Source organism: Triturus cristatus, chromosome 8 (genome assembly GCF_964204655.1).
Source record: "Triturus cristatus chromosome 8, aTriCri1.1, whole genome shotgun sequence".
Taxonomy (NCBI): Eukaryota; Metazoa; Chordata; class Amphibia; order Caudata; family Salamandridae; genus Triturus; species Triturus cristatus.
Window position 1 is genome coordinate 924,902,630 of NC_140591.1, and position 16,259 is coordinate 924,918,888.

Sequence of the window (16,259 nt, forward strand, 5' to 3'; positions counted from 1 at the left end):
CCTAGAAGTGAGTTCTAAACAGGTATGCTCTCAACTTCTTTAGTGCCCAGGCCGCTTCAAAGGCTTCCTTTTCTATGGCACTCCACCTCTGTTCCCTAGATAATAGCCTTCTGCTGCTGAAGTCTACAGGTTGGTCTAGGCCCTCTTCATTTAATTGCGAAAGCTTGGCCCCTATGTCATGCTCTGAGTCATCTGTTTGGACTGGAATTTCTTAGAGAAGTTTGGCGCCTCAGCACTGCTGCTGTGCACATAGCCTCCTTCAAGATGTTGAACACTTTGTGATAGACCTCTGTCCAGATCACCTTCCTGAGATGGTTTTTAGGGGCCACCTTAGTAAAGGAAGCAACAATGGTGCAATATTCCTTGATAAAACTCCTGTAGTAGCTGGTGAGGCCGAGGATGACCCTCAACTCTGTCTGGGCCTTGTATGTTCCCAAGTCAGGATGGTCTGAATTTTGGGTTGGAGGGGCTGCACCTTGCTCCCAGTGACTTGGTGACTGAGGTAGACCACCTCTGACACTTACCGGCCTTGATAGTTAGGACTGCCTTCGGTAGGGCCTGAGGCACTGTTCTGAGGTAATTCAGGTGTTTCTTGCAGCTAGAGCTCAAGATCACAATGTTGTCCAAATAGTAGACAGTGAAGTCCTCCAACACATCCAGGACGCTGTTGACCAACATCTGAAAGGTGGTAGGGGCATTCTTTAACCCAAAGGGCATCATGCTGAACTGGAAGTGACCCTCTGGAGTGGAGAATCCCAGTATCCCAATGCCAAATCGAAGTTACTAAATAACATGGCAGCTCTCAACTGGTCAATGAGGTCCTTAGCATGGGGGGTGGGGCGCGCTTCAGTCTTGGTGACTTAATTAAGCCCTCTATAATCTACACCGAACCGGAGTTCTGGGGTAGCGTTTGGTTGGGTGGCCTTGGGTGCCAGGAGCATTGAGCTGTACCAAGGACTGTTGGAGTGGTCAATCACCTTGGACACTTCTCCCTTGATACTGGCCCTCACTTTGTCAGAAAGCCTGTAGATCTTATTGTCATAGACATACTGTCCTCTGGGCCAATGTTGTGAGTACAGCAATGGGTGAGCCCAGAGGTAAGTGAAAACAGGGAAGAGAATTGCTGCAATGCTTCATACAATTTCCTGTTTGAGGGGTCAGAGAAGGGAGAGGTTCACTTCCTTTACTGATTCATCATGCTCTTTTGAGGAGAAGAGATCCAGGAGAAGTTCTCCTCGCCTCCATCTGTCACCAAGACCATAGTCATCTCGGACACCTCAAAGTGTTGCTTGAGGCAGATAAGATGCAGGAGCCATAAAGAGTTCCTTGGATCTGGATGTCCTTTACCTCATACGGGCCAGACCACCAGTCCAGGAAGACCTGGGGATCCGGTGGCTCCTTCATCCAGACCATCTAACCAGATTGAAACTCAACTGGAGTGGCTTTCTGGTCAGACCAGAGTTTCATGACTTCCTGGCTGGATGTTAAATTCTCAGTGGCAGTTTTCAAGAACCGCTTCATCTGAGATCTTAGAGTCAACATGTAGCTAACTACACCCTACAGTAGTTTCTTGCTGCTTGTTTCCACCCCTCCTTGAAACGGCTGAGAGGTCCTCTGACATGATGGCTATACAGAAGCTCAAAGGGGCTGACCCCAACTCCCTATTGAGGCACCTCCTTGTAATCAAGCAACAAGCTTTGCTAGAAGATGTTCCACTTTCGCCTCAATGGATTTGATAGGCCCATTATCATGCCTTTATGGTCTTTTTGAACCTCTCAACACATCCATTGGTTTGGGGATGATAGAGTGTAGAGAACCTTTAGGTTACAAAGCAAACATAGATCTGGGTATAATTCATCATTGTTTTATAGCTCACTGCGTCACCCCAGTTAGGACCCAGCCATGTACAAATTAATCTTTGAACCTGTTCCTCAGGGGAACAGTCCATCTCAAACTGCCAAACCAGGTCTTCCCTGGACCAGAAAAAAGCATCCTGGGACCGGTTTTGCCAATGTGCAAAGTGGAAATTGGAGGAACCTGGACCACAGCCCTGATTGGCATGGCTTTGACTTTGCACTGACATGCGGCTCCCGCATAAAGCAATCCATCTGGAATGGCACATCACTGTCACGGTCAACAACATGGTGGCTGACATAAATGGGGCTCGCTGTTTTTTCAAACTGGATCCAAATGCTGTATACCACCAGCGTATGCTTGGCGTGCTTGACGAGGCAAGCCTTTACATCACAACCTTTTCCACCTATGTTGGTCTGTGTAGATTCCGACATCGAAACTTTGGGATCTCGACGGCAGCTGGGGTCTTCGAAAAAGTAATTAGAGAGACACGGACTGGATTAGTCGGTGTACTCAATGTGAGCCACAACATCTTAATATTTTCAAATACCTTGGAAGACCACCATGTGAGACTAAGAGAAAGAGTGAAGTGCCTAGCGGACTGTGAGCTAACCCTCCACTGACAAAAGTGCTCATTATATAGCAACACTTTTGACTTTCTTCTGATACCACTTTTCGAGTGTCGGACTACAAGTTGATCTGAAGAAGGTAGAGGCCATACAATCAGAAGCTGTCCCAAGAAATGCATCAGAAGTAAGAAACTATTGTGTGCGGTTCATTCCCAACCTGACCACTTTGTCAGAGCCCCTCCGGGCCCTTACCAAACGTGACTGTCCATGGGAATGGGACAACAGAGAACAAAAAACATTCAGGATGGTAAAAGGAGCACTCCTGGATGATGCCACAATGGCGTACTTCGGCCCAGGCACAGAACAGAGCTGGTAGAAAACAAAAGCCTTGTGGTACTTGGTGCTGTCCTACTCCTGGATAAAGAGGAAGGGTTGTGGGTCCCAATCTCCCTCACCAGCCGGGTCCCCACTGACACTGAAGCATGGTACACTCAAATTGAGCAAGAGGCACTGGTCATCTAGTGGGCATGCTGCCACTTCCACTTTTATCTCTGTGGGCACACAAGTTCCAAGTAGTGACTGACCATAAGCCGTTGGAACCCTTGTTTGCAGGCACTGCTAGGAATGGTCCTCTAAGAAGCAAGCGATGGGCTGTTCAACTTCTGCATTACACCTTTGAAGTCGTATATCACCGAGGGGTAAACAATCCCACCAATTACTTGTCATGACACCCCATCACATCTGTAGGGACTAACAACATTGAAGTAGATGAAGGAGGAGAAGACTTAGTAAAAATGATCCTCCATGATGCCTACCCAAAAACTCTGTCCGTGATGGAGATCCAGGAAGCCAATAAAAGTGACACGTGCATAGCCAAGGCAAAAGAGGCTCTTCAGAGAAGGCAATGCAGAAACTTCCAAGATGGCACCAGGACACTAGCTGAAGAGGAGCGGGTGATGACAAAATAGATCTGGCAAGTCCAAGATGAGCTCAGCATGAGTGATGGTGGTCTGCTCATGTGGGGACATCAGACCGCAGACCTGAGGAGTCTGTTGTCAAGAATCGTTGAGCTGGCATACCAAGGAAACCAGGGCATCGCAAAGACTACAGCCCGTCTCCGAGACAAAGGGCCCGATTCACAGAACTAACTTAAGACAAAATCCTAAACTTACTACCATTTTGGTATTCACAGAAAGCACCTACTCATTTTGGTATTCACAGAAGTTAGGAGTCCTAACTTTAGGGCTCCTAAATGCCTTCTGTGAATACCGAAAGTCTTAAAGTTAGGATTTTTCTCAGTTTATTAGTAGTAAAGTTAGGACTTCTAACTTTAGGACTCCTAAATGCCTTCTGTGAATACAGAAAGTCTTAAAGTTAGGATTTTTCTCAGTTTATTAGTAGCAAAGTTAGGACTCCTAACTTTAGAACTCCTAAAGGCCTTCTGTAAATACCGAAAGTCTTAAAGTTAGGATTTTTCTCAGTTTAGGAGTATTAAAGTTAGGAGTCCTAACTTTACTACTCCTAAACTGAGAAAAATCCTAAGTTTAAGACTTTCGGTATGCACAGAAGGCATTTAGGAGTCCTAAAGTTAGGAGTCCTAACTTCTGTGAATACCAAAATGAGTAAGTGCCTTCTGTGAATACTAAAATGGTAGTAAGTTTAGGATTTTGTCTTAAGTTAGTTCTGTGAATCGGGCCCAAAGGGTGGTTTCTGAGGATGGGTACATAGGTGGACGAAAGAGTCCGAGAAAGCCACTCATGTGCCAAAATGCGTGGAGACCCACTGACAGCAACAGTAATCACCGAAGAAGAGAGTTTCACCCCATGTATCAGCATGGATTTCTGCAGTTTCCAGGATGGCAGACTCACAGCGGTAGTCATGGACAGCCACACCAAGTACCCTGTTGTGGAAATAGTGATGTCCACTGCCTTCAGATATGTCAAGCCTGCACTTGAGAAGATGTTATGTTATGTTATTGGTTATTTATAGAGCGCACGATCACCAGGTAGGTCTCTTGGCGCTAGGTAATGAAAAGTCGAGAATCCCTACTATTTATAAGCCTGTGTAAACAACCACGTCTTCAGAAGTTGCCTGCCTAATTTCCAAGGGAAGTGTGTTCCAGATGCGAGGATCACCAATGGAGAACCTACGTCCTCCTATCCTGATTTTCTTGTAGGTGGGGGTGACCAAGTAATGAAGGTAGCTTGATCGCAGTTCTCGCGCCGGACAATTTTTTACGATTCGACCTTTCACAAAGCCAGAGCATCTCAAATGCAGCACCTTGAACACCGTGCAGCATGCCTTAAATCTGCATCTTTGCGCCACCAGCAGCCAGTGGAGGTCCTTAGTCACCCGAGTGATAGAACCCCCTCTTGGTAGCTGAACTATCAGCCTAGCAGCTTGGTTTTGAATTAACTGAAGCTTGCTCAAGAGGGATTTAGGGAGATCCAGATAGAGAGAGTTCACATAATCCAATCTGGACATAACCATGCCTGGATAACTTGGATCAAGGCCTTTCAGTTCAGGAATTTCCTAATCTTTTTTATCCGTCGAAGTTGCAGGAAACAGGCAGAGGTCACTGCACTGTCCTGCTGTTTACATGATAGATCCTTGTCGATGATCACCCCCAAACATTTTACTGCCATTTTCGGAGTGGGAGGGGAGCCCATCTCACTAGGCCGCCACCCCATATTCCAACATACCGTTCTACTCTTAGTGAGGACTATCTCAGTTTTATCTGAGTTAAGTTTCAGTTGGTTAGCATTCATCCATCCCCTGATGAATAGCATGGTGTTTTGGAACTGCAGCCCAGCTGCATCGCTGTCATCAATCACGAACAACTGTTGCATATCATCAGCGTAGTTAAAGACGTTTACTTCCATCATCTTAAGGGATCTGACCAAAGATTGGATGTAGATATTCAATAAGTGGGGGGAAAGAGAAGACCATTGGGGCACGCCACAACTCACCTTAACCTCTTTAAAGGAAAAAGGAGAGAGTCGCACTGATTGAGATATATCCTTCAGGAATGATGTCATCCAGTTCAATGCTGCGCCGCGTAACCCCGCGGCCCAGACACGGTCAGCCAACTAAAGCTTGAGTGTTCCCTTTATCCACTTCTCTTCGCAGTTCCTCCAACACCGAAGTAACCACTGCTTCAGTGGAGTTTGCTGGTTGAAACCCCGCCTGACACGGGTCCAGAAAATCTGACTTCTCTAAAAAAGCGCAGAGATGGTGAGCAACACAGGTTACCAAGATCTTGGCTAAATACGGCAGACGGGACACAGGGCGGAAGTTATTCATGTCTGAAGGGTCTGCCCCCACTTTCTTCAGGAGGGGTACGATAACTGCCTTTTAAAGGATTTCGGTACCAGGCCCGAGCTGATAGAGTAGTTTAGAAATTGTCAGAGACTATGTGCACCAGAGGTAGCCACCTCTCTAAAGATCTTCATGCTTTTAGATAATCTGGACAAGATTAACAGGCCTCTGTTCCAGTGGCAGGAGTTTTAGTTGTGCCTCAACATCCTCAACATAAAGCACTGCCCCAGGCTCACAGGGAGGTCGAGCGCTTCATGCACACTCTGAACAGAGCCCTGAGGATCACAATGGAAGATGGAGAAGATGCAGAGTGTTGCTTACACCCATTTCTGAAGGCCTACCAGCAGACACCTCACAGTACCACTGGGTGTACCTTAAGTGACCTGTTGATGAGAAGAGGTGCTAAAGACATCATTCCAGCTGGACACGGCTGGAAACCCTCATTCAATAATGTTCAAGCCACACAGGAAAACTGCGAAGCCACAAATGACTGAGCTAACCAAGATCGCAGGGCCATTATATCAGACATCAAAGCAGGGGACAAGGTGATCATTAAGGACCAACACCCTGGGTAGAAGTTCCGTGCCTCATTCGAACGAGAATCATGGAAGGTCAGAAGAGTGCAAGGAACTCTGATCACCATCCAAAGTGGAACATTCAGAGTGTCTGGAAACAACTCTTGGTTCAAGAAGAACAGGTCAGTGGAACAGGAACGAGATTATCGCCATAAATCTGTCCATGATACGCCCAAACCTTAAGCACTGCCATGCAGCTCCTGCCAAGACACCAACTCTGAAGGGCAGGGACATGTCAGATTGACTGCATGTGGGGCCAGCAGCATAACACCTGTAGCCCCAAAGAATATGATCACTGAACAAGTCATGAGCCAGGATTGCAGTGGTGGCGGCCAGAGGTATCTGGACTACACCCCAATCAGGCACCCAGCCAGAGACTAAGAGACCGTGTATGTTTCATTCCATGATTATTCCAGTTATTGCTGTATACAAGTGATAGTTGGAAGGGATGTAGAGTGCCACCCCGATGTCTTTGATGCTTTGCAGCAGCATGCAGCCGGAGGGCCAGGCTGAACCCAAAGGCATAAATAAAGGCTTGGTGATCGATTGTGGTAACTGAGCAATACCAGTTACCCAGCATGTGTATTTGTTTATTCAGCTGCCCTGTATGTCCCACTGCCCGACAATCATTACCTGGTTTACCGGTTCATACAGAGATCTATTGGCTTTGCCAATGAGTTGTAGCCATGCTGCACCACAATACTGATTACACATGTGCTCAGGAGCAGCTTCTGTACATCAACTTAATTGGAGGAGAGAAAGTTGACAAAGACCATGTTTGCTATATAGGATTAAATTAATTTGTCAACTGAGCCATCTAGTTCATTCATCATTGTGCTAATGCAGATGGAACTCATGGGGTAGAAAAACAGTAATCTGGTTCACTCAGATGAGTCCAGAAGTCTGAGTAGCTGCTGCTAAGATATTTGCAACATAGTGCACTGACTGGGTTATAACTTACCAGGTTCATGACCAATTCTTTTATGTCCAGCTGGAGGTCGGTAATGGGGTTGGACCCTATAGTATTGATTAAGCTGGCAATTACATTAAAGTATCTAAAAAGAAAAAGTGATTGGACGTATAGTTCACTCAATTTCTTTGAAAAGACCCTTCCTTTGAACAAATAAGCAGGGTTTGGTATTTTTATTTCACCTTTTTGACTTTCACATAATTTTTTAACATACAAAAAGACATTAAATTCATGTCATATAGAAAGAACAGACATATCCATTCAACATTACATCAAAGAATAAACAAATAATTGACAATTAAAAGTTACATGACAAAAAACATTAATGATGACGAGTAAACAGAAATGACCAGTCCTTGAGTTGGAAAAAGCAAGAATGTAACGGTGCAGATCGATTTACAATTTTTAAGTTGCTGACACCTGCTACGCACAGCTAGTCGATAAACAGAATACAACAGGCGTACTGCCTTGTTTGTTCACTGTATCAATCAGTGCAATCCTAATTATTTTGTCCAGCTGTGAGGGTCAACGCGTTTCGGAACCCTATTATCATTGGAGGGTTCTCATCAGGACCAGGACTCGGCCGAACTCTAAAATGTAATGAGAACGATACACTAGTATGAATAGAAATGTGTGACTTATTTACCTTATTTTTTTAATGCACCACTGTAGCACATAGTCTTACCTATTGTCTAAAAAGTTGAAGAATTCGCAAGCTGCTTGTAATTGGGTTCGCATTGTGTCCGACTATTCAAAGGAATTGTCTGAAAAAAGTGATGTAAATGGCTCTATGTTAGGGTGCAATCACATGAGACCAGCCACAAGATGACAATAATTGAGAAGAATTCATGAAAAAGAGCTCATGACATTGTGCTCTATGAATGAACTGACTTGCTTGTGTTCTTTCGCAACTGTTGCCGGCGTAACAGCACTTGCTCCAATGTGCGTGATATTTCAGGGACCAATTAGAGCAACGTGTGCATTGTTGCACTACCTGACAAAATATAGGAGAATAATACGGGTTACAATTGTACCCTTTGTTGTTTATTTAAACCCATTTAAAATTGTGCTAAACAGAAAAAAGACGAGACCACTTACTTTGGCGGTTTTTGAATTTATATCGCCGTCAGTCAAATAATCAAGGCGTCTCACTCTCTCGTATGCCACGACTCCTATCGGGTCAAAATGATAATCGGGTGTCAGTCTTTATGAGCTGATGTCAGTATTTCATGAAGCTCGCGCTCGGCTGAAAAACTTGCCTGCATAAATGGTTTACGGATCCCTTCTTCCCAGCAACGGTCTTCAACATCCACTGAATGCGGAAGTGAAAAACCAGGCTGTTCCGAGTTTGGTTAGTAGAATCCCGTACGCAGTGCGGGTCACGTGATCTGCATTAGGAATTCTGGTTATTGTAGTTCTGTGTATGTGACGATTCATTGAAATAAATTAAAAGTGAAAATAATGCGGAATGAGCCCTCAATGCATAACGTTTTGAAGAATGATGATAAACAATGTATTTCACACTTTGGCTAATATTAAACAAAGCGACATTAATTTGCAATTCAGATGTTTTGAATGTAATAATCGTGTCAATTCACAGTCTATTTATTTCTGACATCTCATTCAGCCCACTGATAGCCGTGTTGAAGCGCATGATCAAATATGCCTCTCTTTGTAATAGTGTCTTTTCTAGGTCACCTCCTCTGGAGTTCGGTTTGATAACACTAAGGACTGTCCATGTAAAGTATTTTTCTGAATGTTTGAGTGCCACGAAATGGGCAACCAAAGGTACATGAAGCACATTGTTCTTGATTCTAGATCGATGTTGGCTTATTCTGGATCTGATCTCTTGTGTCGTCTTGCCTATGTAGATTAAAGGACAAGGGCAGCAGATGGCATACACTACATTCTTGGTTTTACAGTTCGAGAAATCCTTGTATATCCACTTGTCATTCACATTGGTGAATTCTGTTCCTTCTATAGTGGAACTACATGCTTCACAATTTCCACATTTGGAGTGACCCAATACCAGTGGTAAGTTCAAAAGGGAATGCAATGTGCCACATTTTTTGGGGAGATCATCTGATGCTCTGATGATTTGTTGGCCAATGCTTGCACTCTTTTTAAGTGCAAATAATGGAATCTGGAGGTCCTTATCCAAGTCTTTGATCAAATGGCAGTTCTGGCGTACAATTTTCTTGAATGAGTTTGTGTATGGGCCATATGTGGAGACACAAACCAAACGTTCCTTTGGTTTTTTGAGACGTTTCTCCAATAACACTTCACGTGGTGTGTACCACGCCCGTTTGCAGGAAAGCTTGAGTAGTTTATGCGGATACCCTTTTTCTTTTAGTTTCGCTGTCATGTTACTCGAATTAATTTCATAATCTTCTTTTCGAGTACAGTTCCTTCGGATTCGTAAATACTGGCCATATGGTAGATTCTCTTTAAGGCTTTTTAAGTGATAGCTCCTGAAGTTTAAGGCTGTATTATTATCTATTGGTTTTGTGAATAGTGTTGAAATCAATCCGGATTCTGTAGGTCGTATTTCCACATCTAAGAATGTGAGACTCCTGGTGCTGTGGTTCATGCTAAATTGGATATCTGGATTTCTTTGTGTACGGGATTCTACTAACCAAGCTCGGAACAGGTTGGTTTTTCACTTCCGCATTCAATGGATGTTGAAGACCGTTGCTGGGAAGAAGGGATCCGTAAACCATTTATGCAGGCAAGTTTTTCAGCCGAGCGCGAGCTTCATGAAATGCTGACATCAGCTCATAAAGACTCACACCCGATTTTCATTTTGACCCGATAGGAATCGTGGCATACGAGAGAGTGAGACGCCTTGATTATTTGACTGACGGCGATATCAATTAAAAAACCGCCAAAGTAAGTGGTCTCGTCTTTTTTCTGTTTAGTGCAATTTTAAATGGGTTTAAATAAACAACAATGGGTACAATTGTAACCCGTATTATTCTCCTATATTTTGTCAGGTAGTGCAACAATGCACACGCTGATCTAATTGGTTACTGTAATATCGCGCACATTGCAGCAAGTGCTGTTACGTCGGCAACAGTTGCGAAAGAACACAGGCAAGTCAGTTCATTCATAGAGCACAATGTCATGAGCTCTTTTTCATGAATTCTTCTCAATTAATGTCATCTTGTGGCTGGTCTCATGTGATTGCACCCTAACATAGAGCCATTTACATCACTTTTTTCAGACAAATCCTTTGAATAGTCTGACACAATCCGAACCCAATTACAAGCAGCTTGGGAATTCTTCAACTTTTTAGACAATAGGTAAGACTGTGTGCTACAGTGGCGCATTCAAAAAATAAGGTAAATAAGTCGCATATTTCTATTCGTACTAGTGTATCGTTCTCATTACATTTTAGAGTTCGGCCGAGTCCTGGTCCTGATGAGAACCCTCCAATGATAATAGGGTTCCGAAACGCGTCGACCCTCACAGCTGGATGAAATTATTAGGATTGCACTGATTGATACAGTGAACAAACAAGGCAGTATGCCTGTTGTATTCTGTCTATAGTCTAGCTGTGTGTAGCAGGTGTCAGCAACTTAAATTGTAAATCGATCTGCACCGTTACATTCTTGCTTTTTCCACCTCAAGGACTTGTCATTTCTGTTTACTCGTCATCATTAAAGTTTTTTGTCATGTAACTTTTAAATGTCAATTATTTGTTTATTCTTTGATGTAATGTTGAATGGATATGTCTGTTCTTTCTATATGACATGAATTTAATGTCTTTTTGTATGTTAAAAAATTATGTGAAAGTCAAAAAGGTGAAATAAAAACACCAAACCCTGCTTATTTGTTCCAAGGAAGGGTCTTTTCAAAGAAATTGAGTTAACTATACGTCCAATCACTTTTTCTTGTGTAGGTACTTTATTGGTGGCCCAGCTTGGACGTTAATACAGGCCCAACCCCCCCCCCCTTGGTTTAAAAAAGGCAATTACATTAAGACACCAGTGCACAGGGAACTGTCATGGAGTATGTGTCCCGGTGTAGGATCTAGCCTATTTCACAGGATGTCATGCTCGCAAAGCACCCATGCACGTGATGGTTGTGTCTCGCCATCCCTGAAGGGGCCCATATTTATAATATGGTTGTGAGGTTATAGAACTGTGCGACAGTAGCATTTATACTAGCTTAATATTAATTGCTTTTAAAGATGAGATAAATATGTGATGTATGTTTATAAGTAAATTTGAATAATAGTATATGGAATAATTATTTGCCAGAAAAGTTCTTGAACAATTGAGACGATTCAGAGTCAATGTTTAGGGCATAATGTACTACATTGTGTATACTATATTGCAGGCCTCAATCTGTCCTTTGCCTTTTTGTGGCAAATTTTGTAGACATCATTATGTGTGTTTTTACTTCCTCAAATATTGTACTGTAATTTCAATTTCATTGATTTTAATATGAACTAAAAACTTGATTAATTGATAGATTGCTTACATGTATGCACAATTCTCTCTTCTGTAGATAACAGCTGTTTCACGCCATGGTTATTAAGAACCATCACTTTGCAGTCATTTCAAAACCAGTCAGTCTTACAACGAATTCCTGTGGCCAAGAGCACAACAGTTCTGATATTTTTATGTTTTCATAGTAAACTTTGTTTATACATTTTCTATAATATTGTAGTTTACAACTGTGTATTTAAGCTTGTAATATCAATAACAGCATACCGGTGCTGCTGTATAAAGCGAGTCCACTTGAAGCACTAAACTCTTCAATGAAGAACTGGGATAGTGAAATATGCTCATCTGTCTTCAATGACTCATTTCCACGCTTCCAGTACAGCATGAGGTCCTCCTCGTTGTATGCATCTACAAACAAACAAACCATAATATATTTAGTAGCTGTCTTTCTACTTTCTCTCATGACAGTAGATCAATTGGATCAGATTCCATACTGGAGTGAAAGTCAACATTGCAGCTACAGATTAGTAACTTGTAGTGAGCCTAGAGTTTTTGTTAAAGTACACAGCAAGCCAAGCTCAACAGAAGTTAAAGGAAGGTTCTAATTACTTCCATCCAGGGACAGCCCTAATTTATGTTGACACCCACTGCCTTTATCACACTCGTTAGACCAAACCCTCATATTTGAATCTAAACTACTTGCTTGTTAATACTAATTGTAATTGGGGACCTGATACCACATTTAGAGCCTCATTACGATGTCGGTTGGAAAGGCTTTGAACAGCATTCATATTTTCCTAACCCATGTCGGAACCCATGATTCTGATCGACCCGGAAACATTTCCAACCGACCGATCATGATAGAAGGTAACCGTTTGGTCTTTTCAACTCAGTTTTGAACTGCATTTGGAGACTCCGAGTCAGTCGAAGCTGAATAATACAGCTCTCCAGACTGTGTTTCAGACTGACGTATTACAATGTTGAATTTGTACAGCACTTCCGAATCAGTTTATCTGACATGGAACGGCTGTCGGAAACTGACTTTGGGGGCCTGTGGGGGTACCCATGGGACCCATCTTTAAAACCATGCACAGTGTGGGAGGCACCATGGGGTTTCAAGGTTTTCCACAACCACCCCTTTTTTCAATAGGCGCCTGGGTTGTCGGTCGGAACACAGGCTCCCAATGAAGCGAATGGGAGTCCGACCAAATGGTGTTCGGAAACGTCGTAATTGGTCGGTCGGACTTCCTGAACATGAGTCAGTCAGAACCGATTCCTACAAGGATTCGGTCGGAATGCCTTCCAACTGACATCGAAATGAGGGCCTTATTTGTGAATAGAAATAGATTCAAGAAAAATAGCTGCTCTAATCAACAAGCATCGGGGTATTTGGAAAGCCTATAGACAAAAATGCTTATTGTAGCTGGTCTCAGTAGCCTAACTTGTTACTAGGGGTCACATATACAAATGCTTCTTTTATAAGGTGACAGTACCTTAAGACATTCATAGAGGTCTCTTGGGTGAAACACAAGCCTCTACTATAGCAGACCGCAATAATTCAAACTGTTAACTAGCGGTCCTTTGACTTAAACATAACTCTTCCACAGATTTCCAACACTGCACCCTCAATCTCAGAATACCAAATAATTGTGAACAGATAAGATATCCTTGATTGTTTTTCAGCTCAAAATGGAAAGGAACAATGTTAAAGAATCTTGACAAAGGTTTTAGGTCTCGGCTAGTCTGCGTATGCGCTGTCTCTTCCAGACTATTGTGTACAACAAGGGCCTTGCAGCTGGCCCATTGCATACCATTTGTTGACTTTATTGTAACCTTGGGTGTAGTGGGCCTAGTGGAGCTACGCGGAGGTCCACGGAGTTGCAAACAAACTCTGTGGAACTCCTTGGAGCTCTGCTTCACCACCCGCCTCCACCTCCCTATTAAGAAGTAAGTTAACAGTAATTAAAAATAAACTAAAACCACTTACCTCTTTACTGCGACATCCCTGGGCTGCCCTTCTCCTCTTCCTTGCCGTATGGGTAATGCTTGAGAAAACTGCAGATGTGGGCGAGCCTGCACATTTCTCGCAAGAGATGCGCGGACGCGTGCGCATGAGCAGTTTTCTCAAGCATTACCGGTACGGCGAGGAAAAGGAGGAGATCAGCCCGGGGACGTCATTTGTCCATGACGCAAATCTGTGCATGTTTCCACAAACATGTTTGCTTTAGAAACAAACACTCTTATTTTCATGACATGCTGTTTAATTTGACTACTTATATTTATTGCCTTCGCCCTCGCTTTTCTCATCTTGCTTCCCCAGTGTTTCCAAAACCACCCTTGTGCTCTTTGTTTTCTGTCATTTTATCCACTCCATGCCATTCCATGCTACACAATTCCATGCCACACAATTCCACACCACTCAATTCCCTACCCCACAAGTCCACTCCACACAATTTCACTCCACACAATTCCACACCACAACACACAATTCTACTACATGCCACACAATTCCATGCCTCAAAATTCCACGTCTCACAATTCCATGCCATAAAATTCAACTCCACGGGACATAATTCCATCCTACATCATTCTACTCTATGCCAAATATTTCTATACCACATAATTCCACTCCATGTCACATAATTCCACTCCCCTCATCATAATTTCACTCAGAACCACACCACATAATTCCACTCCCCTCATACCAACACACTTCCATGCCACAGAATTTCATGCCACATAATTCCTCTCCTTGCCACATAATTCCACTCCACATCATGCCACATAATTCCACACCACACTAAACCACACGATTCCACACCACATCACATAATTCTACTCCACAAACAAACTAGCCATCATTTTGAATGGTGGTGAGACACTCAACAGTCACAAACAAACTATTTGATCGTCCAAAGTGGCAGCTGCCTGACATCGCCATCAAGACATTTGTAACCAGATATCCGTGGCAGAAGTTGACCGTGCAGTGGGTGTTCAACTCCATGGCGGACACAGCCATAGGCTAACGTGTGTGATTGAAACATACGAAGGCCAATTGCTTTGTCCACCTGCGCTGACGATTGCATACATCATGTACATGTACCCAATGGTTACAAAAAAAAGCTCACTTTCCTCTTAATACTGCAGCTACCAAGATTTCCTTCACTTTTGCAACTGTTTGTGACCTCTGGGAGCAACAATGCCACAGTGCGAGGTCAAACAGGTGAGAGGACCCCTGCCTTCTTGCCAGCGGAGCTGGAGTTGCTAGCACAGGAGGTCCAGCTCTATGACTCACCAAAAGAACTTTGTACAAGTTGAAATGTGTATGTGAATCGGTCTAACTGTTTTTTTCCATTAACACATGTTACAATGTCCTTTTAAGTTCCTGAGTGAAGTGCAGTGATTGATGTGAAGTGTTTGTGCCATCCATGTAACATTGCCACATATGGCAAAAAGTGTGTCCTGTGCTACAAGTACATACCACACAGACTCTGTCACCCGTACAATTATATCCAATTTATACGTGCACATGTTCATACAACCCCAAAGAGCACGCTCTCGCTGACACAGATGGCAGCCCTTTCAGAGTGCCCTTAGTCATTGTATGTAGTTCAAACCAAACTATCTAGTTCTATGGACTTTAGTCATCAAGTCAATTAATGTGCCGTGAGAGTGTCAGGTAACAATGTGCAAGTTGTTTAGCCTTCAGTAGTTTGCAATGTTTTACACTGATCTGAAGTAGCTCACATCACAGAAAATGTAGTTTCCCCCTGGGCTAGATGATGTCACTGGCCTGGATTATTGAGTTCAGGACATGACATGGGATGAGAGTAGTCAACAGGTTACTACAAAAGTGTGCATTAATATATTTATTTTGGTCTGTATGTGAAAATACACAGAGTGTATGGTAAATTATGAGTCATGCTTGTGAGAGTTGTTGTAAAATTGTTACATCAGTACAGACAAACAAAAAGTGTGTATTAATATATTTATTTTGGTCAGTATGTGAAAACACACATAGTTTATGGTAAGTTATGAGTCATACTTGTGAGAGTTTTAAAATTGTGTTACATCAATACAGACAAAGAAAAAGCCACAAACATTCTTTGTTTCTTTAATTTCTTGTATCCATGCAGATCAATGCCCATCAGAAGCGGGATATCTGGAAGGCCAACACCAGGAAGGTGCAGACCCTTGGGGTCAACAAGCGGTGCAGCCTCCATTGCAGGAAGAGGTGGAAGGACCAGAAAGTCAGCCGAAGTCCAGCTTGGGCAGTCCGCTCAATGTGGGAAGCATGTGTCCCGCACCCTGACCCCCCTACTGGAACGCATTCTTGTGGTGGCCTATCCCCAGCTTGAAGGGCAGTCGAGAGCCCAGCAGCAGCATGAAGGGAGTACGTTCTTGTTTGAGTTTCATATGCTACATGACTAATTGTTTGTTACATCCAGTATTTTTCCCATCAACATTAAGGGTTACCCATGTCCAATGCACAAGAAGAGTTCTTGAAGATGTACGTTTTGCA

General features: G+C 43.2%; 1 protein-coding gene across 1 annotated transcript in view; it reads right to left on the bottom strand.

Moving 5' to 3' along the window:
- GABRR3 (gamma-aminobutyric acid type A receptor subunit rho3) overlaps window positions 1–16,259 on the bottom strand; it is a 945,383-nt gene that overhangs the window by 402,425 nt on the left and 526,699 nt on the right. Inside the window, exon 6 of the mRNA XM_085623786.1 lies at window positions 12,005–12,145. Within this exon, the coding sequence (XP_085479912.1) occupies window positions 12,005–12,145 (141 nt within the window). The remainder of the gene's footprint in view (window positions 1–12,004; window positions 12,146–16,259) is intronic.